At 65.6% G+C, this 18,310-nt stretch overlaps 1 protein-coding gene across 1 annotated transcript; it reads right to left on the bottom strand.

Annotated features, from left to right (window-relative positions):
* Window positions 1-20: 20 nt before the first annotated feature.
* LOC137467790 (neurexin-2-beta-like) lies at window positions 21-17,368 on the bottom strand. Its single transcript, XM_068179216.1, is given in 10 exon segments — window positions 21-876; window positions 5,165-5,243; window positions 5,639-5,739; window positions 5,742-5,960; window positions 8,045-8,078; window positions 8,080-8,135; window positions 9,744-9,915; window positions 10,463-10,644; window positions 16,690-16,809; window positions 17,235-17,368. Coding segments are annotated over 9 exon segments (1,611 nt in total). The 5' UTR covers window positions 16,724-16,809; window positions 17,235-17,368; the 3' UTR covers window positions 21-142.
* Window positions 17,369-18,310: the final 942 nt, after the last annotated feature.

The raw sequence follows: 18,310 nt of genomic DNA, 5'->3' as shown, positions 1-18,310 counted from the left end.
GGGGGGGACACACACACACAGAGAGAGAGAGAGAGACCACAGAGGCGCCCCCGCTGCGGCGGGGTCGGCGGGGCGGGCAGGTGACATCCCCCCGGGGGTGGCGGCGGGGGGGGTCGGGGGACACGCGTGGAGACCCCCCCCCTCACACGTAATACTCCTTGTCCTTGTTGCGCCGCGCTTTGCCCGGCGCCTTGGGGGGCGCGGCCGCCGCCTTCTCCTTGGGGGTCCCGGCGGGCGGGGTCGGGGACGCGGCACCGGGGGCCCCTCCTGGGCCCCCCCCGGGCGCGGCGGGGGCGGCCCCGATGTAGTGGCGGCTCTGGTCCACCTGGTAGGAGCCCTCGTCGCGGTTGCGGTACTTGTACATGGCGTAGAGCAGGATGAGGATGCAGAGCGCGGCGGCGGCCACGATGCCCACCACCATGCCGGTGGTGCCGCCCGCCTCCCGCACCACCTCCACCGCTCCGGGCGCGGCTGTGGGGGGCACGGGGGGGCGCCGGGTCACGGGAGGCGCCGAGCCCCCCCCGCGCCGCCCCCCGCCCGCGCCCTCCCGCGGGTGCCGCTCGCCCGCCGGCACCAGCCCGGGCGGAGCCGCGCCCGCCACCGTGGGCTCGGTCCCGGCGCCGCGGGGCGCGGCCGTGGCCGCCGGGGGGGCGGCGGCCTCGGGGCTCCCCCCGCCCCCCAGCCCCGCGAAGTCCTCGTCGTCGGCCGGCGGCTGCTCGGGGCCGGGAGCGTGGCCGGGGTCGGGGTCGGGGTCCGCCGCCTCCCCCGAGGCGAAGCCCGAGGGCTCGTCGCAGTCGGGGCCGCAGCCCGGGGGGGCGCGGGGGGCGGCGGGGGGCGCGGGGGGGCCCGGGGACGCCGGCAGCACCAGCTCCCCGCCTGCGGAGACAGAAAGGGGACGGGGAGACCCCCGTCAGCCCCCGCCGCCGCGCCCCGCTGCGCCCCCCGACCCCCCCCCCGCCGCCTCCGGCCGCCTCCGCGCCAGCTCCGCTCTAGGTTATTTTTTTTTCTGCATTTTTAGCTAATTCCGCTACTTTTTTTTTTTTTTTTTCTCGGTTTTTTGTTTTTAAGAGCAAACCGCGGCGCTGCCGTCAACTTACATCGCGGGATGGGGCCGGGTGATTTTAGCGTGGAGGAAAAAGAAATTGCAGGAAGGAAGGGAAAGCACACAAAAAACGAGAGAAAGAGAAAAAAGAGAAAAAAAGAACAAAAAGAAAAGAAGAGAAGAGACACTCGGTGAGAAGGTGCCGCGGCCACCCCTGCGGCGCCAGCGCCCGGCCCCGGCCGGCCCCGGCCACCGCCGGCCACCACTGGCCACCGGCCCCCGGCCATCAGCCACCGGCCATTGGCCATCAGCCTTGGATCCATCCGTCCATCCATCCATCTGTCTATCCATCCATCATCCATCATCTGTCCATCCCTAAATCCATCCATGGATCCTTGAATCCATCTGTCCATCCATCCATCTGTCCATCCATCCATCCATTATCCATCCATCATCCATCCATCCATCATCCATCCATCCATCCATCCATCCATCCATCCATCCATCATCCATCCATCATCCATCCATCCATCCATCTGTCCATCCATCCGTCCATCATCCATCATCCATCCATCATCCATCCATCCATCCATCCATCCATCTGTCCATCCATCATCCATCCATCCATCCATCTGTCCATCCATCCATCTATCCTTGAGTCCATCCAGCCATCCCTAAACCCAGCTGAGTCCATCCAATCCTGATCCATGTGTCCATCTGTCTATGGTTCCATCCATTCTTGAATCCATGTGTTCACTGATCCATCTGTCTGTCCATCTGTCCCTCTGCCCTGACCTACAGCTGGCCATCCCTGTGTCCATCCTGCCAGCCTTAAATCCATCTGTCCATCTGTCCATCCGTCCATCCATCCTTGTGTCCATCCACCTATCCGTGTTCCCATCTGTCCATCCACCTGTCCAGTTCTCCATGGATCCACCCATCCATGTGTCCGTCCGTCCAAACCAAAATTGATCTGTGTGTCCATCCATCCATCCCTGGATCTGGCCAGCCTCAAACTCATCCATCCATCCATCATCCATCCATCCATCCGTCTGTCCCTCCATCCCTCCATCCACAGACCACTGTCCATTGTTCATCCAGAGTCCATTGTCCGTCCACTGTCCATCCACTGTCCATCCACTGTCCGTCCACCGTCCGTCCGTCTGTCCCCCGTTCCTCCCCCCTTCCCCTGACCGCTGCCACCCTTCCCCCACAAATGGGGTCTTGGGGGACCAGAGTGACCTGGGGACACCTGTGGGGGACACTCAGGTGTCCGGGGGGCATGCAGATGTCCGGGGGGACACCTGTGGGTGCCAGGGAGGGACACACCTGGGTGTCCAGGTGACACCTGTGGTGCCAGGTGAGGCCCCAGGTGTCCAGGGGGTCTCCGGTGTCCGGGTGACACCCGGGGTGTCCAGGGGGTGTCACCGTGTGACACTGGGGATGGGGGAGGGTCCTTGCTGAGGTCCTGGTGGCAGCGCAGGTGTGACAGCGCAGGTGTGACAGTGTCACACGGGATGACCCCAGACCCCAGGGGGTCCTCCCTGTCCGTCCGGGTGTCCAAGTGTCCGAATGTCCGAGTGTCTGTCCGTCAGGGAAGCGGGGGGATGAGGGCGGGGCTTGCATGGCCCCCGGGCTCAGGTGTGTGCTCGGAATGGGCGGGAACACCTGTGCAGGTGAGGGGCGGGGCCACAGGTGGGAATGCGTGTGCAAGGGGGACACCTGGGCGTGCCAAGGGGGGCACCTTGGTGTGCGGGGGGGCTGCGTTTGTGGGGCAGGTGTGAGAGTGTGAGTTCAGGTGTGTGTGCACACCTGTGCCTGTGTGTGTGTGAGCAGCTCCTGTCCAGGTGTTGGGTGTGCACAGTACAGATGTGCGCACCTGTGCAGGTGTGTGTGAACAGTACAGGTGTGTGTGTGTCTGTGCAGGTGTGTCAGTGTGTGTATGTGCACACCTATACAGGTGTGTGTGTGAACAGTTCAGGTGTGTGTGTGTATCTGTGCGAGCACACCTGTCCAGGTGTGTGTGTGTCTGTGTGTGCACACCTGTCCAGGTGTGTGTGTATCTGTGTGTGCACACCTGTCCAGGTGTGTGTGTGTCTGTGCGAGCACACCTATCCAGGTGTGTGTGTGTGTGTCTGTGCGAGCACACCTGTCCAGGTGTGTGTGTATCTGTGTGCCCTTCCAGGTGTGTGTGTGTGTGTGTGTGCACACCTGTCCAGGTGTGTGTGTGTGTGTGTCTGTGTGCACACCTGTCCAGGTGTGTGTGTGTGCCTGTGTGAGCACACCTGTCCAGGTGTGTGTGTGTGTGTGTCTGTGTGCACACCTGTCCAGGTGTGTGTGTGTGTGTGTCTGTGTGCACACCTGTCCAGGTGTGTGTGTGCCTGTGTGAGCACACCTGTCCAGGTGTGTGTGTGTGTGTGTGTGTGAACCTGTCCAGGTGTGTGTGTGTCTGTGCAAGCACACCTGTCCAGGTGTGTGTGTGTGTATCTGTGTGTGCACACCTGTCCAGGTGTGTGTGTGTCTGTGCAAGCACACCTATCCAGGTGTGTGTGTGTGTGTCTGTGTGCACACCTGTCCAGGTGTGTGTGTGTGTCTGTGTGTGCACACCTGTCCAGGTGTGCGTGCGTGTCTGTGCGAGCACACCTGTCCAGGTGTGTGTGTGTGTCTGTGTGTGCACACCTGTCCAGGTGTGCGTGTGTGTCTGTGCGAGCACACCTGTCCAGGTGTGTGTGTGTGTCTGTGCGAGCACACCTATCCAGGTGTGTGTGTATCTGTGTGTGCACACCTGTCCAGGTGTGTGTGTGTCTGTGCGAGCACACCTGTCCAGGTGTGTGTGTGTCTGTGCGAGCACACCTATCCAGGTGTGTGTGTATCTGTGTGTGCACACCTGTCCAGGTGTGTGTGTGTCTGTGCGAGCACACCTGTCCAGGTGTGTGTGTGTCTGTGCGAGCACACCTGTCCAGGTGTGTGTGTATCTGTGTGTGCACACCTGTCCAGGTGTGTGTGTGTCTGTGCGAGCACACCTGTCCAGGTGTGTGTGTGTGCCTGTGTGAGCACACCTGTCCAGGTGTGTGTGTATCTGTGTGTGCACACCTGTCCAGGTGTGTGTGTGTCTGTGCAAGCACACCTGTCCAGGTGTGTGTGTGTGCCTGTGTGAACACACCTGTCCAGGTGTGTGTGTGTGTGCCTGTGTGAGCACACCTGTCCAGGTGTGTGTGTGTGTGTCTGTGCAAGCACACCTGTCCAGGTGTGTGTGTGTGTGTGTCTGTGTGTGCACACCTGTCCAGGTGTGTGTGTGTCTGTGTGCACACCCTTCCAGGTATGTGTGTGTCTGTGTGTGCACACCTGTCCAGGTGTGTGTGTGTCTGTGTGTGCACACCTGTCCACGTGTGTGTGTGTCTGTGCGAGCACACCTGTCCAGGTGTGTGTGTGTGTGTGTCTGTGTGTGCACACCTGTCCAGGTGTGTGTGTATCTGTGTGTGCACACCTGTCCAGGTGTGTGTGTGTGTGTCTGTGCGAGCACACCTGTCCAGGTGTGTGTGTATCTGTGTGTGCACACCTGTCCACGTGTGTGTGTGTCTGTGCGAGCACACCTATCCAGGTGTGTGTGTGTGTCTGTGCGAGCACACCTATCCAGGTGTGTGTGTATCTGTGTGTGCACACCTGTCCACGTGTGTGTGTGTCTGTGCGAGCACACCTGTCCAGGTGTGTGTGTGTGTGTGTCTGTGTGTGAACCTGTCCAGGTGTGTGTGTATCTGTGTGTGCACACCTATCCAGGTGTGTGTGTGTGCCTGTGTGAGCACACCTGTCCAGGTGTGTGTGTGTGTGTGTGTCTGTGTGTGAACCTGTCCAGGTGTGTGTGCGCACCTGTCCAGGTGTGTGAGCAGCTCCCGTACCCGCGTGTCCCCCTGCCGTGAGCAGCCTGGCATGTTCCCTGCTCACACGCGTGTGCAACACCCCCGCCCCACCACACCTGTGCGTGTGCAGACCCCCACACCTGTGCGGGGGTCTCACCCCCGCTGGGGGGGGGGTGGGGGAGAGCCCCGGGCTCTGCGGCCGTGTCACACGCGTGTGCGAGGCCGTGTCACACACGCGTGCCCGGGGCCCTGGAGCAGCACCCACCTGTGCCCGGCTCACACTCCTCCAGGTCCTCGTCATCGCTCGGACACTCGGCCGAGGCCACCAGCAGATCGTCCGTGTTCTGGGGGGACACCGGGGGGGTCAGCATGGGCCTGGGGACCCCCAAACCTTCCCCACCCCCCCCCAGGGCCCGGGGAGGGGTGTCAGGGGTCACCTGAGCGCACCCAGGTGTTCGGGACGGCCCCTCCAGCCCCTTTCTGGGGTCTCCCCATACCTGCCCCTCCCACAGAGCCCCCTCCCCCTATACGCGGCCCTTGGAACCCCCCCATCCTCCCCCAAATTCCCTGCATACCCCCCTCCCCCATCCCCTGTCCTTGGGAGGACCCTCCCTCAATCCGTAGCCCCCCCCCACAATTCCTCAGTCTCCATTTACCATCCCAGTGCCCCCTCTCCCCCAACCCCCCCCCCCACCATATTTACCCCCCAGACCCCCTTTCCCCTCCCTCCCCGCTTTACCTGGGCGACGGTGTCGCGCAGGGTGGGCGAGCGCCCGCGGCGGGTGGTGGTCGTGGCCATGGTGGTGGTGGTTTCCATGATGGTGGTGGCCATGTCGGGGGGGCGCAGGGGTAGCGCCGGGGGGCGCGGGGGGCGGGGGGGGGGTCCCCCACGAGCCGCAGGTCCCCCTCGAGCCGCACACGGGGGTGTCCCTCGGCCGCCAGCGCCAGCAGCTTCAGCCCGTTGTAGTAGAGCCCCGAGAGCTGCCCCTGGAAGGGGCGGCCGCGGTCCCGGCCCCCCACCCGCACGCGCGCCTGGCTGTTGAAGATGGTCAGCTGCCGGCCTGGGGGGGAGAGGGGGGGCTCGCACACCTGGCACACCTGGTACCGGCTCACCTGTGCCACCTGTGCTACCCCGACATTGTCACCTCATTGTCACCTCATCCCTACACATCCCCCCCGGCTGGTGGAGAGCCTGGGGGGGAGAGGGGGGGCTGACACACCTGGTACCAGCTCACCTGTGTCACCTGTGCCACCTGTGCCACCTGTACTGCCCTGACATTGTCACCTCATCCCTACACATCCCCCCGGCTGGTGGAGAGGGGCAGCTGGGGGGATGATGGGGGGGCCTGGCACACCTGGTACTGGCACACCTGGCTCACCTGTGCTACCTTGATGTCACCACCGACACTGTGACCTCAACACCTTCACCCTGACACTGTCACTGTCACTCACACATCCCCCAGGGATGGAGGGGGGGCTCGCACACCTGGCACACCTGGCACACCTGGCACTGGTTCACCTGGCTCATCCTGACACTGTCACCCCTGACACAGTCCCATGGATGGACAGGGCAGCTGCACACCTGGCACACCTGGCACGGCCTTATCCCCACACCCTGGCACACCTGGCACGCCCCACACTGCCCCACCTGCCTCACCCTGCCACGCCCACTCCCACCGTTCCCCACCCTCACCCGCACACCTGGGGCACACCTGGGTGTGCCTCGCAAGAGGAGCAGCCCTGCCCCCCTCCCCCCCACACCCCTCGCACCCCCACCCCCCTCCCCCCCGGGCAGTTAAAGGGACCCCAACGCCCCCCCCCCGGCCCCCGGCTCCGCTCGGGCCTCAATTCGGCCAATTTTGGGTCATTTGGGGCGGGAGGAGGGGCAGGGGCCGTGCCTGGGCGGGGGGCCGGGGCGTGCGAGGGGCGTGCGAGGCCGGGGCGGCTCCTGTGCACACCTGCAGGGCAGACACACCTGTGCGCCTTCCTCACGCACACCTGGCCCTGCTGCACACCTGGTGCACACCTGTCCTCGTGGACACCTGCTGCACACCTGCCCTGGTGCACACCTGTCCTCATGCACACCTGAATTGTGCACACCCGGTGCCAAGGCACACACCTGGTGCATGCCCCAACCTGGTACACACCTGTCCTGCACACACCTGGTGCACACCTGTCCTGCGCACACTTGGCACACGCCCCAGCCATGGTGCACACCTGTCCTGCGCACACCTGGTGCACACCTGTCCTGCGCACACTTGGCGCACGCCCCAGCCATGGTGCACACCTGTCCTGCGCACACCTGGTGCACACCTGTCCTGCGCACACTTGGCGCACGCCCCAGCCATGGTGCACACCTGTCCTGCGCACACATGGTGCACACCTGTCCTGCGCACACTTGGCGCACGCCCCAGCCATGGTGCACACCTGTCCTGCGCACACCTGGTGCACACCTGTCCTATGCACACCTGGCACACGCCCCAGCCATGGTGCACACCTGTCCTGCGCACACCTGGCGCACGCCCCAGCCATGGTGCACACCTGGTGCACACCTGTCCTGTGCACACCTGGCGCAGCCCCGGCCCCGGCAGTCGCTGGGCAGGTGCGGGTTAGGGGGTTTAGCGGGTTTATGCGGCTTTAGGGGGGCTCTGGGCTCAGCGCGGTTTAGGGGGGCCGTTAGGTGCGTTAGCATCCCTTTAACCAGGTAATGAGGGGGCGGGGCAGGGGCTGGCCCCTCCCCCAATACCTGGGCTCCCTCCCCCGGACACCTGGGGGTCCCTGGGACAACAGGGTCCTCTGGGACGTGGCTGCTGGACACCTGTGGGGCCCAGGTGCTGCAACCCCCAAATATCGGGGTCCCAAATGCCGGGATCCCCGAACACCTGGGACCCCAAACAGGTGGGGTCCCGCACACCTGAGTCCCCACATTCCGGGGTGCCCAGGTGTGGTGGTGCCCAGGTGTGGGAGCCTCCAGGTGCTGGGGGTCCCAGACACTCCCCAAATCAGTGGGTTCCAGACACCTGGGACCCCAAAATCTCTGGGGTCCTGGCCGCAGCGGGGTGCCCAGGTGTGGGGAGTGCCCAGGTGTGGGGGGTGCCCAGGTGTGGGGGGGTGCCCAGGTGTGGGGGGCGCTCGCTGCCGTTACCTTTGTCGAGCAGCCACTCATCGACCACCCGCCCCCAGGCGGAAGGGGATGCGCTGCCGCGCCAGCGCCAGCCGCTCGCTGTCCCCGCTGCCTTCGGAGGGAGGAGAAGAGCGTTACGGGACACGGGGCAGGGCACGGGGACACCGCCAGGGACTGGCACCGGGGGGGGGGGGCATCGGCGGTGGCATCACGGCAGTGTCACCGTCGGCGGCGCTGTGGTGGGACCGTGGTCTCAGTGGCATCATCAGTGTCACCAAGATGGGACCGTGGTCTCAATGGCATCGTTGGTGTCACCAAGATGGGACCGTGGTCTCAGTGGCATTGTTAGTGTCACCAAGATGGGACCGTGGTCTCAGTGGCATCGTTGGTGTCACCAAGATGGGACCGTGGTCTCAGTGGCATCATTGGTGTCACCAAGATGGGACCATGGTCTCAGTGGCATCGTTGGTGTCACCAAGATGGGACTGTGGTCTCAGTGGCGTTGTTGGTGTCACCAAGATGGGACTGTGGTCTCAGTGGCATCGTTGGTGTCACCAAGATGGGACCGTGGTCTCAGTGGCACCATTGGTGTCACCAAGATGGGACCGTGGTCTCAGTGGCACCGTTGGTGTCACTGTTGTGGGATCGTGGGCCTTGCCATTGGTGTCCCCATCAGCATCACCATGGTGGGACTGTGGCCTCATTTGTGGCATCATTAGTGTCACCAAGATGGGAGCATGGTGTCATCATTAGTGGCACTCTTGGTGTCACCATCAATGTCACCATGGTGGGACTGTGGTCTGGCCATTGCTGTCACCATCAATGTCACCATGGTGGGACCGTGACCTCATCACTCGTGGCGCCATCGTGTCACCATCAGTGTCAACCATGATGGGATCACGGTGTCACCATCAATGTCACCATGGTGGGACGGTGGCGTCACTGTCAGCGCCATCGGGGTGTGAGCCCCTGGGTGTCACCATCGGCATCGCGTTGGTGTGGCCACAGTGTCACCATCAGTGTCACCATCCGTCACCACCAGTGCCACCATGGTGGGGACGGTGGCACAACCATCATGTCACCACTGGTGCCACCACGCCGTGACCACGGTGTGACCATCAGTGTCCCCACAGCCATGACGCCCCTGCTGATGTCCCCAGCCCTGGCCATGGTGTCACCAGGGATGGGGGGGTGGGGTTGGCCCTCGGGGGGGGTTTATGTGGCCTTTAGGGGGGCATTAGCGGGGGAGGGGTGGGGGGTGGCCGTGGGACCCCTCGTTAGCGCTGCCTCATTAGTGCCCTCGTTAGGGGGGGGGGCTCTGAGGTGTCCCCAAGCACCTGGGGTGACCCTGGGGTGTCCGAAGGTGCCGTGGGGGGCTTGGGGAGGCTCTGGGTGCTCCAGGGGTGCCCTGGGGGTCCCCATAGGTGCCATAGAGGTGTCCCAGGGTGTCCCTGAGCACCCTGAGGTGCCCTGGGGTGTCCCAGGGGTACCCCTGTGGTGTCTCAAGGTGCCATAGGGGCGTCCCCAAAACACCTGGGGTGTCCTTGGGTTGGCTGTGGGAGCCCTGAATGGTACCTGGGGGTACCTGGGGGGGTCTGTAAGAGCCCTGGGGGTACCTGGGGAACACCTGTAGGGTCTGTAGGAACCCTGGGGAACACCTGGGCCATACCTGGGGGTGTCTCTAGGGGCCCTGGGGTGCCCGGGGCGTGGCGGGGGGTACCTGGCGGGTAGCGCTCGTGCAGGGGGCCGCCGTCCACCTGGAGCGTGGCGTTGCCGCCGCTGCGCGTGAAGCGGACGACGTGGAAGCGCCCATCGCTGACGGCCGCCCCCCGCTCCTCCAGCGCGATGTCCTCGGTGCCCACGTTGAACAGGACCCCCACGGCCCCCTGCACCTGCAGGGTGGGCACGGGGGGCACCGGTGGGTACCTGTCCCACGGACGGACAGCCCCCTTCCCCCAGGTAATGGCCCCCAGCCCACCCTGCCCCCCAATTTTGGCTCCTCTCATGACGCAGGAAATCACCAAATCTGGCTGTTAACGGGAAGGCACAGAGCCCCCCCCCGTACCCCCAAAACCCCCCCTGGACCGCAATTTTTTCCCTCCTGCAGAGCTTCAGGATGCCACCAAATCCAGCCCTTAGCAGGAAGCCCTGGAGCCCCCCAGGACCCCCATTAAACCCCCTGCACCCCAATTTTGTTCCCTCTTCTGCTGTGGAGCTGCGGGACGTCACCAAACCAGGCCTTGACCAGGAGTCCCCAGCACCCCCAAATCCCCCTGGCCTCCCCAGGACCCCCATGAACCCCCCCAACCCTTAATCTATGATGCAGAGCTGCAGGAAATCGCCAAATCCAGGAACCCCCGGAGATCTCCTGAAGATCCCCTGCACCCCCTGCCCCCCCCAGCACCCCCGTACCCCAATTTTTTTGCCCCCCTCCCTTACAATGTGGAGCTGCAGGAAGTCTCCGAGCCCGGCCGCGCTCTCCACGCGCAGCAGCACCGCGTCGCGCTGCCGGGTGCTGAAGCCCAGGGCCAGGCGGTCAGCGCGGGTGCTGGGCCGGTCATTGGGGGGCCACGTGTAGGTGATCAGGGCCCCCCCCTTGCCGAAAATGTAAGTGGTGCCCGCTGGGGGGGGGAGAGAAAAACGGGGGGTCAGGGGGGCAAGCGGAGGGGGGTTGGGGGAGCCAGATCTGGGGGGAGCTCAGGGGTTTGCGGGGAGGGGGTAGCACTGAATTTGGGGGTCCCAGGGTTTGGGGGAGACCCTTAGTGCAGGGGGACCCCCTGGATTTGGGCACGTGTGGGGGGCCCAGGAGGGACCCCCGAGTTTGGGGGTGAGCCGGAATCTGGGGGTGGGGGAACCCCAGCGTTCATGGGGACCCCTGAACTTGGGGGGGGGTCCATGGCATCCGTGGGGGACCCCGAGGAACGGGGAGGGCTCCGAGACCTGGGGGGGCACCTCTGAATTGGGGGAGGGGCTGTGGGACCATCAGGACCCCCTGGCGTTTGGGGGTCCCTCTTGTCCTCCCCCCTCCATGGCCTTGCACGAGGGCTCAGGGTGCACAAACCTGCAAACACACCCGAGAGGCACCCAGAACAGCCAAAAACACCCAAAAACCCCAAACCATCCCAAAACACCCCCAAAACACGCCAAATACACCAAAACCATCGCAGAGCACCCCAAAACCAGCCCAAAGCAGCCAAGCACACGCCTGTGCAGGGACGCGGACGCAGCGTGGACCCCACACGGCCCCCCCAAACCCCGCCCGGCCCCAGTGTGCGGGGAGGAGGAGGAGGAGGAGGGAGGGGAGGAAGGTGAGAAGGAGGAGGAGGAGGCAGAGGAGGAAGAGGAAGATGGGGAGGAAGGTTGTTCCAGGCTCCCAAGGCAGTGAGGAGGAGGAGAAGGAGGAAGAGGAGGTGACAGGGGGAGGAGGAGGAGGAGGAGGAGGGGGAGGAAGGCCAGGCTGAAGTACCCGCGAGCAGCTGGGGAGGAGGAGGTGGGTGAGGAAGAAGGAGGAAGAGGAGAAGGAGGAGGAAGGCTGGCTGGAGTTCCTGGGAGGAGGAGGAGGAGGGGGTTGGGTGTGTGTGAGCGGGAGGAGGAGGAGGAAGAGGAAGAGGGGGAGGATGAGGCTGTCCCAGGTTCCCAGGCAGTGAGGAGGAGGAGGGGGAGGAGGAAGTGAAGGAGAAGGAGGAGGAAGAGGGGGAGGAAGGCCATCTGTGTCCCTGTCATCGTGAAGAGGAGGTTGAAGGAGCCTGAGCCTGAGGAAGAGGATGATGATGATGATGATGAGGGTTTTGGGGTCTCTGTGAGGAGGAGGAGAGGGAAGGTTGATGAGGAGGGTGATGAAGGCTCACTGAGCTGGCTGTGGGTGAGGAAGGGCTGGTGGATGGCCATGGGAGGAGGAGGAGGATGAAGGTGATGATGGTGAGGGTGATGAAGGCTCATCGTGGCGCCCATTGGTGAGGAAGGGTGTGCAGGTGATGGCAATGGGGAGGATGAGGATGAGGAAGGTGATGATGAGTGGGATGAGGATAAAGATGAGGAGGATGAGGAGGATGAGAATGGTGTGGGTGATGATGAAGGCTCACCATGGCGCACGTGGTTGATGGTGATGGGGAGGATGGAAAGGATGGAGATGAGGAGGATGAGGATGGTGAGGATGAGGATGATGAGGAAGGTGAGGATGATGAGGAAGGAGAGGATGATGAGGACGTTGATGAGGGCTCACTGTGGTGCCGTGGGTGAGGAAGGGCACGCAGTTGATGGGGAGGATGAGGAGATGAGGATGAGGGTGATGATGAGGATGATGAGGAGGATGATGATGAGCAAGGTGAGGATGAGGATGATGATGAAGAGGATGAGGAAGGCTCACTGTGGTGCCCGCAGGTGAGGAAGGGCGTGAGGTTGATGGCGATGGGGAGGATGAGGAGGATGGGGAAGGTGAGGATGATGATGATGAAGATGAGGATGATGAGGGCTCACTGTGGTGCCTGCAGGTGAGGAAGGGCATGCAGTTGATGGCAGTGGGCAGGATGAGGATGAGGATGAGGATGATGAGAAGGTGAGGATGAGGATGAGGATGAGGATGAGGATGATGAAGAAGGTGAGGATGAGGATGAGGATGATGAGGAAGGTGAGGATGAGGATGAGGATGATGAGGAAGGTGAGGATGAGGATGAGGATGAGGATGATGAGGAAGGTGAGGATGAGGATGAGGATGATGAGGGCTCACCATGGTGCCCGCGGGTGAGGAAGGGCATGCAGTTGATGGCAGTGGGCAGGATGAGGATGAGGATGAGGATGATGAGGAAGGTGAGGATGAGGATGAGGATGAGATGAGGATGAGGATGATGAAGAAGGTGAGGATGAGGATGAGGATGAGGATGAGGATGAGGATGATGAGGAAGGTGAGGATGAGGATGAGGATGATGAGGGCTCACCATGGTGCCGCGGGTGAGGAAGGGCGTGCAGTTGATGGCAGTGGGCAGGATGAGGATGAGGATGATGAAGAAGGTGAGGATGAGGATGAGGATGAGGATGATGAGGAAGGTGAGGATGAGGATGAGGATGATGAGGAAGGTGAGGATGAGGATGAGGATGATGAGGGCTCACCGTGGTGCCCGCGGGTGAGGAAGGGCGCGCGGTTGATGGCGATGGGCGCCGTGCCGTGCCGCCCGTGGAAGTGGTGCACGTGGTGGGTGGTCGAGAGGCTGGAGGAGACGCGGGCGGGGCGGGCGGGGGGCACCAGCACCCCCAGCACCCCCAGCACCCCCAGCGCCCCCAGCGCCAGCACCCCAGCGCCCCGGGGGCCCCCCGGCCCCCCATCGGCCCCTCAGCGGCCCCCCCCCATCCGGCAGCGCCGGGGGACCCCGGCGAGGGGGACCCCAAATGGGGGGAGGAGCCCCCGGATGGAGATGGAGGGAGGGGGGAGAGATGGGGCAGCCCCCGGATTTGGGGAGGGAAGGAGAGGGGGGAGCCCCCAAATCGGGGGGGTGAACAAAGAGGGGGGAGCCCCCAAATCAGGGGGGGGGTGGAAGGAGAGGGGGGAGCCCCCAAATTGGAGGTGAGGGTGGGGAGGGAGAGGGGACCCCCAAAATGGATGGAAAAGAGGATGGGGGAGTCCCCAGATAAGGGGGGGGGAGCCCCAAATGAAGGGGGTGGTTCCCAAATGAGGGGGTGAAGGGAGGGGGGCGTCCCCAAAAGGGGGGAGGGAGGAAGGTGAGACCCCAAAATGGGGGGGAAAGGGAGAGGGAAAACCCCAAAAGGGGGGGGAGGACTGAGCCCCAAAATGGGGGGGGAGGTGGTGAGAGGAGGGGTTGTGCCCCAAAATGAGGCCCCGGGGGGTTCTTGACCCCTAAAATGGGGTTTGAGGGGGGGTTGTGCCCCAAAAGAGGGTCTAGGGGGGTGCTGAACCCCGAAATGGGGCTGGGGGAGGATCCTGAGCCCAAAATTGGGATGGGGGGGCTTAAAATCAGCTCAAAAATGGGGAGGGGGGGGCAGTCCCAGCTCAACCCAACGTGAAGTTGGGGAAACCCTAAATCCCCCCGAACCTGGGCCCTGGGTCACCCCACAAGGGCTGGGGGGGGGTCTCCGAATCCCCCCCCCCCAGAATCCACCCACGGGGGCTGGGGAGGGGCCCTGGCTCACCCCAAAAATGGGGCTGGGGGAGGCCCTGAGAAACCCCAACCCCCCCCGAAATCGGGCCGGGGGGGGCCAATTCCCCCCTTCGGTGGGGCTGGGGCGGCAAATCCCCTAAAATAGAACCGGGGGGTCCAATCACCCCAAGAGGGGCTGGGGGAGCTGAATCCCCTGAAATGAGGCCGGGGGGGCGCCCAAATCCCCCAAAATGGGGCTGGGGGGGGGGGGGGAATCGCCCGAATCTCCCCCTCGATCAGGGCTGGGGGGGCCCAAATGTCCCCAAAATGGGGCTGGGGGGGGGCGGCTCCCCCCCTAAAAAAGCGGCGGCGCCCCCAAAGGGCCCCGGGGGTCCCGACCCCCCCCTGGGCTGCGGGGCCGGGGGGTCCCGAGCGCCCCCCCCGCGGGGGGTCTGGATCCCCCCCCCGGGGCTCAGCGCATGCGGGGGGGGGGCGCGGGGGGGCCCCGGGGCGGGGGGGGGCCAGGGCGGGGGGGGCGCGGGGGGCGCTCAGAAGGGGGTCGAGCATGGTCCGGGGGGGGGGGCTCGGGGAGGGGATGTGGGGCTGGGAAAATGGGGGGGGGGGTGGTGGTGCGGGATGTGGGGTGGGAGCGAGGAGGGGGGGCCGGGGGGGGATGGGGGTGCGGGATGTGGGGCAGAAGCGATGCGGGTGGGCTGGGGAATGGGGGGGGGGCGATGTGGGGGCCGGGAAGGGGGGGGGGGGAGGGGGATGGCGGGAGGGGGGAGATGGAGCGGGGGGGGGGGGGGGAGGGGGGCGATGTGGGGCGGTGTGGGGGGGGGGATGGGCGGTGTGGGGCGGGGGCCGGGGGCTGCGGGAGGCTGAGGATGAGGATGGGGATGAGGATGGGGATGAGGATGAGGATGGCGGCGGGGATGAAGCGGGGGCTGTGCCGGGGGGCTCTGGCCTGGGCGGCGGCGGCGGCGCGGTGGGGCCGGAGGGTCGGTGGGGCCGGCGGGGCCGTGGGGCCGGCGGGGCCGTGGGGCGGCGGGGCCGTGGGGCGGTGGGGGCGCGGGCGGCCGTGGGGCGGCGGCGGCGGCGGCGGCTGCTGCAGCGGGAGGGGCGGGGGCGGGGGAGGGGGCGGGGGGGAGGGGCCGGGGCGGGGAGGGGCCACGCGCGACCCACGAGGGGGAACCCACGGACCCCCCGGCGGGGGGAGGGGGAGCCCCACAGAGCCCCCGGGGGGGTCGCGGCAGCCCCAGGGCCGCCCCACGGCGAGCCACGGAAGTGTCCCCGGAGCCACGGCCACCCGCGGGGACCCCACGGGGACAATGGGGGAAAAACCGGGGGGCAGGGGCCGCCCCGCGGGGGATCCGTGGAGCCCCCACAGAGCCCCCCCGTGACCCACAGAGCCCCACACGGAGCTGTCCCCGTGCCCCACGGCGGGGCCCGGCCCCTCGGCAGTGCCACCCCCGCTGCGGTGTCCCCACAGCCTGTCCTGCCCCACGGGGACACCGTGAGCCACGTCCTGCCCCACGGAGCGGCCCCGACCCCCCCCCCCCCGTGTCCCCGGTCAGGTGTGGGGCGGGGGCCGGCGCTGCCTGGGACTCACCTGGAGGGGGAGGGGGACAGCGGGGGACACGGGGGGGACAGGGGGGGACAGGGCCCCCCCCGTGAGGGACACAGGTGTCCCACGTGCTGCCACCTGCCCCTCGTTAGGGGCCGTGGGGACACGGAGCCCTCGGGCAGGGGACAGAGCCACGCCGGGTCAGGGACACATGTCCCCTCGTGTCCCTCGTGTCCCTCGTGCGGGAGGCCCTGGGGGGACACGCAACCCTCGTGCCAGGCACAGGTGACATGAGTGGCACAGGTGACACGGGTGACACGGGTGACACCCACGCTGCCACCTGCCCTCCTTAAGGGCCACGGGGGCATACGGGAAGGGACGGAGCCACCTCAGCCAGGGGACACTTGTCCCCCGTGGGGGGGGGGGGGGGGGGTCACACAGCCACACACACCCCCCCCAGAGCGAGCGACACGCGGGTCCCCTCCGAGGGACAAGGGCCACCTGCTCCCTCTGCTCGCTCCTGGGGGGTCCTGGGCTCCCCCTGGTGTGGGGTGTCCCCCACCCTGGGGCCCCTGAGCCCCTTGTGTGTCCCCTCGTGTCCCCCTGAGCCACCCCGTGCCCCTCTGTGCCCCCCAAATCTGCCTGAACCCCCCCACTCAAACTGGGCACGGCCACCCCTCTGTGCCCCCCAAATCCCTTCTGTGCCCCCAAATCCCCCTGAGCCCCCAAATCCCCTTGTGCCCCCCACTCACACTGGGCACGGCCACTCCTCTGAGCCCACCGAATCCCCTCTGAGCCCCCCCTAAATACACCTGAGCCCCCACAAATCCACCTGAGCCCCCCCACTCAAACTGGGCACAGCCGCTCGTCTAAGGCCCCTGACCCCCCCAAATCCCCTCTGTGCCCCCAAATCCCCTCATGCCCCCCACTCAAACTGGGCACAGCTGCCCCCCTGAGCCTTCCTGAGCCCCCAACCCACCCTGGCCCCCAAGCCCCCCTGGCCCCCCACTCACGCTCGGCACAGCCGGCCCCCCCGAAGGCCGTCATGCTGCAGTCGCAGGTGAAGCCGTCCCACTGCTGCAGGCAAACGCCCCCGTGGGCACACGAGTCCTCGGCGCACGTCGTGCTGGGGCCTGGGGGGGCACCGGGCTCGTGGGGACCCCCCCGAGGCTCCCCCAAACCCGGCCCCGGCCGCGGGGGGGGCTCTCCGTGGGGTTTTGTGGCCCTAAATCCCCTCCTCTCCCCCCCCCCCCACCTTTGTGTTCTCTCCACCGGGGGCTGGTACCCCCAAATACATCCTTGTGCCCCCCCCGTGCCCCCCCCTGCCCACCCGTGCACCCCATTAACCCTTTGGAAAACTCACAGACACCCCGAAAAAAGCCCCAGACACACCCGGACCCCTGTGCCCCCCCCCATATCCCTGTACCCCCCAGACCCCTGTGCCCCCTTAGCCCCCTCAGTGCCCCCCAATTCTCACAGTCCCAGCCCCCCCTGCACATCCCCCACATTCTGCAGCCCCCAGACCCCCGTGCCCCCCCCGGCCCCCCCCGTTTCTCACCGTCGCAGCCCCTCCGCACGTCCCCCACGCGTCTCAGGGCGTCCCCCAGCAGGTCGGGCAGGCGCCCGTTCAGGTCCAGCGAGGCCAAGCAGCCCCGGAAGCCCCCCCGGGAGGCCACGAGCCGCGGGAGGCGGCCCAGGAGCCCCGGGCTGACCCCCCCGACGTACAGCTCACCTGGGGGGGGCACGGGGGGTGGGGGGTCACCTGGGGGGCACCGACCGCTCTGTCCGCACCCCATAACAGCTTCGGGATGAGCCCCCCGAACTGGGGGGGATCGCCCATGGGGGAGGCTCCCCCCAATGTCCCATTGTTCCCCCCCCTCGATGTCCGGGTGCACCAGGGGACACCTGGGGGACACTGGGGGGGTCACTCAAGGGGTGAGGGGGACACCCCCCCCGTGGGACCCCACTGGGGTGACCCCTCCCATCCACCCCGGGGACCATCCCCACACCTGTGCCCTCCCCCCAGGTGCCACCCAGGTGTGTCCCCAGGTGATCCCAGGTGTGTCCCAGGTGATCCCAGGTGTATCCCAGGTGTATCCCAGGTGTGTCCCAGGTGTATCCCAGGTGTATCCCAGGTGTGTCCAGGTGTATCCCAGGTGTATCCCAGGTGTGTCCCAGGTGATCCCAGGTGTATCCCAGGTGTATCCCAGTGTGTCCCAGGTGTATCCCAGTGTACCCAGGTGATCCCAGGTGTATCCCAGGTGTATCCCAGGTGTGTCCCAGGTGTATCCCAGGTGTATCCCAGGTGTGTCCCAGGTGTGTCCCAGGTGATCCCAGGTGTCACTCAGGTGTGTCCCAGGTGATCCCAGGTGTGTCCCAGGTGATCCCAGTGATCCCAGGTGTATCCCAGGTGTATATCAGGTGTGTCCCAGGTGATCCCAGGTGTGTCCAGGTGTATCCCAGGTGTGTCCCAGGTGTGTCCCAGGTGTGTCCCAGGTGTATCCTAGGTGTATCCCAGGTGTGTCCCAGGTGATCCAGGTGTGTCCCAGGTGATCCCAGGTGATCCCAGGTGTATCCCAGGTGTGTCCCAGGTGATCCCAGGTGTGCCCCAGCTGTCCCCAGGTGTGTCCCAGG

The sequence above is a fragment of the Anomalospiza imberbis genome, unplaced genomic scaffold (assembly GCF_031753505.1).
Source record: "Anomalospiza imberbis isolate Cuckoo-Finch-1a 21T00152 unplaced genomic scaffold, ASM3175350v1 scaffold_791, whole genome shotgun sequence".
In the NCBI taxonomy this organism is placed as follows: Eukaryota; Metazoa; Chordata; class Aves; order Passeriformes; family Viduidae; genus Anomalospiza; species Anomalospiza imberbis.
Note: the sequence above shows the minus strand (reverse complement) of the source record. Positions and strands in the feature narration are given on the sequence as shown.